Source organism: Bos grunniens, chromosome 21 (assembly GCF_055505025.1).
Source record: "Bos grunniens cultivar Pamir isolate PY7600 chromosome 21, Bosgru_T2T1.0, whole genome shotgun sequence".
Taxonomy (NCBI): domain Eukaryota; kingdom Metazoa; phylum Chordata; class Mammalia; order Artiodactyla; family Bovidae; genus Bos; species Bos grunniens.
Window position 1 is genome coordinate 12,718,691 of NC_141185.1, and position 4,759 is coordinate 12,723,449.

General features: G+C 42.4%; 1 protein-coding gene across 2 annotated transcripts; it reads right to left on the reverse strand.

Moving 5' to 3' along the window:
- Window positions 1-2,699: 2,699 nt before the first annotated feature.
- LYSET (lysosomal enzyme trafficking factor) lies at window positions 2,700-4,482 on the reverse strand. Of its 2 annotated transcripts, none has more exons than XM_086363163.1 (2): window positions 4,413-4,482; window positions 2,700-3,520 (listed from the first exon to the last, which is right to left on the reverse strand). In XM_086363163.1, the coding sequence occupies exon 2, from the start codon at window positions 3,502-3,504 to the stop codon at window positions 3,109-3,111; it is 396 nt and encodes a 131-aa protein (XP_086219289.1). In that variant the 5' UTR covers window positions 3,505-3,520; window positions 4,413-4,482; the 3' UTR covers window positions 2,700-3,108. The 2 variants fall into 2 exon arrangements, with proteins under 2 accessions (XP_086219289.1, XP_086219288.1); XM_086363162.1 differs by having other exon boundaries at window positions 3,955-4,482.
- Window positions 4,483-4,759: the final 277 nt, after the last annotated feature.

Below are 4,759 nucleotides of genomic sequence, written 5' to 3' on the forward strand. Positions count from 1 at the left end.
TATTAGTTTATAAGACTGCTCAGTAGGGCCCCTTGTAACAAGTGTATTTAAACCTTGGGAAAAAATATGTTGAAAAAGAATATATAGACACCTTTTTAAAGATTTGCAGAATTCAAACAGCTGGCTTGAGCCTACCATGAAATGTTTGTTACAAACGCTGTTCCAGAGAGAGCTCTCAGTGACTTAACAGTTGAGGCTTCATGGTGCATAAAAACCCCTGGCCCAAAAGAAAGAAAGAAAACAACAACACTCCAGCCCAGTGACTCTCAACCCTAACAGACTTGCTTGAAGAGCTCTCAAAACATGATTACCTTGGCCCCTCTCCCAGGGATTGATAGCTGGGAAGGGACCCTGGCATTGTTTATATGAGGTTTGCAGTTTTTTTTATTTCCTTGAGTGATTATAATATCAGACAGAGTTCAAGACCCACTCACTGCCGTAGATCAAAACAAAAATATCAATGCATGATGATTCCCAACCATGGTCTAGAATTATGTAGAACATTATAAACATATTGGAGAACTTATAAAGTATGGCACTTATTTGATGCAAAAACAAGACGTGGTATTGTGATAACCTTTTCTGCCAGTGTTTTAGAGAGATTGAGAACATTAAATCCATCAAGAAGGAAATCAACAGTAGATAATTTTAACAGACTTTAACACAACTCATGGTGAACAAACATGCAGGTTTGATTATTCTCTGGGTGCTGTCACTTCAGAGCACTTTGATTCCACTTCCCCAAAGAAAAGCTTTTTTTTTTTTTTTTTGCAAGGGTTAAATATGTTTATTCATGTAAAGTGTTTTTTTTTTTTTTTAAACTTTACATAATTGTATTAGTTTTCGAAAGCTTTGTTTGAAGTAGAATCAAATTCTAAGGGAATCACATTTTTCCCTTTAAAACTGTAGTGTTGTTTTTTTTAATGACTTTATTTTTGGCTGTGCAGGGTCTTCAGTTGCTGCATGGACTTTTCTCTAGTTGCAGCAAACGGGCTACTCTCTAGTTGCAGTATGTGGGAGAGTTTACTAGAATTTTAAGTCTAAGAAAGTCTCCCTCAATAAAATACGGAATTACTACTTTACAAGACAAATAGCAAACTCACAAACCTTTCATTACATCATTTGTAAAACAAAAAGTGATGGAAATAATGTTCTTAAACGATTTCCAAACTAGCACTGCCTCAGGACAAATCAAATAAAACAAGAAACTATGCAATGACTTTTCTTAAATTATGTCCTTTTTTTGATAAGCAGTATAGTAGAATGATATAGCTGGAGATTTGAAGCCAGATATCCTGGGTTCAAATCCTGGCTCTTCCACTAGCAGTGTGACCAACAAGTTATTAATTCTGTGTGCCTCAGGCTGCCTCATTTTCCTCTTCTGTAAGGTGGTACTAGTCCCAACACATACTTGCATCATAGAACTCTCATGCAGCAGAATCTGTATGTCTCAGGAATCTGCCTGCAGCCATGCATACTTCTAGTAAGCACTCAAAAGATGCAAGTGATTTGGTTACCTGTCCCTTGCAAAAACATGTATTTCAAACTGTTACTTAATTTGAAGACTCAGTGTATCAGTGTCCTGTAGCAAAAAAACATTTCAGTAACTAAACCTTTGGAAGTAGTAAAGGAGAGAAATGAGACTACTGGAGAAGAATCTGATTGTGCCAAGGACACCTGCTTAATCTTTCAAGTAAAAGCTTCCTATGGAATGCCCAGCCTTCCATTCTGGTCAAACCTGACTTAAAGCTGCTTGAAGACTTTGGTTTTCAGTAGCTCATACAAATTGAGAAAAACCTTTCTTCAGTTCTTTTCCATTTATTAGCATGGTTAGGCAGACAGTACCCAGTGCTGAAACATCTGTCATCTGTGAGAAGCCCTACAGCTCAGGGATTAGGAATAAAGGCATCAGATGCCGGGTTAGGCTTTGGCTTTGCTTCTTGGCTATGTGACCTTCAGCAAGTTACAGAACTTCAGCTCACTGTCCTTACCTGTAAAATCTGGATGATAATAACTGTTATCTCATAGGGCTGTTGGAGGACTACAAGAGTTGATTCACGTTAAAGCTCTTAGAGCCCAAGAGAAGCACCAAAAAATGTTACGATTCTTATTAAAAATCAGTGTACAACATTTCTCTGGTATTGATGACATAACTATAAAAATATATCTTGATCTCACCCAGAAAAAAAAGAAAAAAAAATTCCTAAAATCTAGTTTTCCATTTTTCAGTTATCTGTATTGTTACCAGACATGAGGTAGTGAGTACAAATCCAAGAGGCAGTACAGGGATCACATCTCCATGCAGTTAACCTATCGCCTGAAGACTAGACTTTAGGCAGAAAAGAAAATCAGAGGGATGGTGACTTGAGAGCATCGTTTAGATAGCACACATCTGACAGGGACTGGACTGCTTTCATTGAACACCTTGTTTCCATTTTCTATGTGTTAGATTACTCAGCTTTCAAACATTTAGTCTTTTCCCAAGTAGGTTTTTTTTTAATTGCATTAATAATTCTAGCTAATGAACAGCACCCGTAGCATTACCAAAAGGAAGATCACATTTTGCTTCTCAAGACACCCATCACCTCAATAATTTCATACCAATTTCTCACAAGCTGATAGCAAACGAGCATACTGCCTTAGCTACAATGGGATGAACTGGTGTTTTAGTTTGAAGAATTTTAAAGCAAGCCAAGTAATTGTATAAAATTTAAATTTTATGACCATGTTTGGACCTTTTTACATTAAGCACAATGGAAATGTTCATATTCATTTTTCCCCAAAGGAAAATTTTCTGAATTATCACTATGTTGCACAGTAAAATAAAAATATGAGTCCAGGTACTTATTCAAGTTTCTAAGGAATGCAAATAACAGATAAAATTTTACTTCCAAAATCTGAAGTCATCCACATGATTTTGTAGTACTGATTCTCAGTCTTTACCTAAAAACTCATTATTCAGATAAAGTTAGCCCCCTAGCCACATTCTTTAAAAAGCTTCTGCCCCACCACAACTTCCTGAGATCTGTGAAGAAACTGCAGTCTTGTGATCAGGCTCCATATCATACTGGCAGTTTTGTACTTGTAAGGAAAAGATGATGACGGATTTTATGTGTCAATCAGTTGTAGTCTGCTGATCTGATTAGAAGCCTTGACAAATGCTTGGTGGCGATTGCATATAACTGCCAAGCATATGGGAATAATACAATAGCCCACCGTTTTGGGGTCAGCTCTTGTACAAGAGTAAAGGAATAAAAACATCTGTAAGTAAGGTATCAGAAAAACAACTGTCCAGAACCAAAAAGGCAGGGAGAGCAACCGAGTTTTCAAGGAGTGTGTCCACGTGGTTCCTTCAAGGGGCTCCTCTGGGTGCTGTTGAATGTGTTCCAAGGCCAGCCTGTTGTAAGTCTCATTTATTTCAAAAACGTAGTAAAATGCTGCTGCACTTGCTAATAGATACAGTCCCACTCCGATCCATCCCATCCGCTGACGGAAATTCATCATTCTCCATGCTCTGTGCCTGCCAGTTAGAAACAAGTTAGGGTCTAGTAATGCTGTCATGGCAACTATTCCAAATGTACTTAACTTTTTTTCCCCCAATGAGCTCTAAAATACCCCATAACGCATTTGAGGTTTTAAATAACTAAATTTACATCTATTAAGAAATGTAAACAACTTACAGGTCGTTTTATGTAATAGATATGATAAAGTTTAATTATATATTGAGCATGCTTTTTATTGTAGCCCACAGATAAATCACTATATCTGACTTAAACAGGTCCAGCACACCGCCCCTTAAACTGTAATTAAATTAATTTCCTACGGAACATTTCACTGTTAACAGTTCAAATACTTTCTGATTTAACAGTATTGCTGCAGACATGAACGCTTAGTTCTTCAAGTCAAACCTATGTCGGAGCCCCCAAGTTAAGACAGTAACTCTTAAACACTTACAGTGGTCCCGAAAATCTTCCTGTTCCCACGGCAAGCGTTAAAGAGTCACTCAGTTCTGAATAATCGGGTGGCTTTGGCATTTCAGAGAAAAAGCCACCATAAAAGAAATCCCCCGGGGTCACCGGCTGGGAGAATGGTGAGCACGGCCAGCCTGGAGCAAAGACTAAGTGTGATTAAGCACAGCGTGACTGCAGCCGGTCACGCGGGGGGCTGGCCCCCGTCGCTGCTGCCCGAGCCCCAGCCTGTGTCGGTCGGCCCAGCCGGGAGGCTTCCCCCGACACCTGGGCCTTCCCTGCAGCCGGCCCCGCCCCCTGTCGCGCAGCAGGGGCCGCCGGCCGCGACCAGGGCTGCGCAGGCGGCGCCAGACCCGGGCCTCTCCGCCTTGCAGCGCCGAGAGCCCAGTGCCGGGCAGCGGCCACCGGCCGAGGCTGCAGAGCTGGGCAGGTCCCGGGTCTCACCTCCTGTCCGGGTTGGCCCGCCTGCCCGCCGTCCCGGATGCTGCCACACTCGTGGCTTCCGACTCGGGCCGGAAGCGCGCATGCCCCGCCCCCGAAAGACCCGGCCCTCCCCGTGACGTCAGGCCGCGGCACCGCCTCCTCAAGCGCTCTCCAATCGGCTCCAGCTGTCTGACTGGCTAAAGTTGCCGAGGCGCGGGTGGTGGCAAAGATCCCCACTTCTGGTGGGTGGCCGTCCGAGCCTGGCCACTTCAGTCCCCCTCGAGGCTTCACCCTGGTGCTTCTCTCGTGGCCCTGGTCTCCCAGCTGTTCCGCCTCGCGGAAAGCCCCGCAGCGTCAGGCGGTCAGCT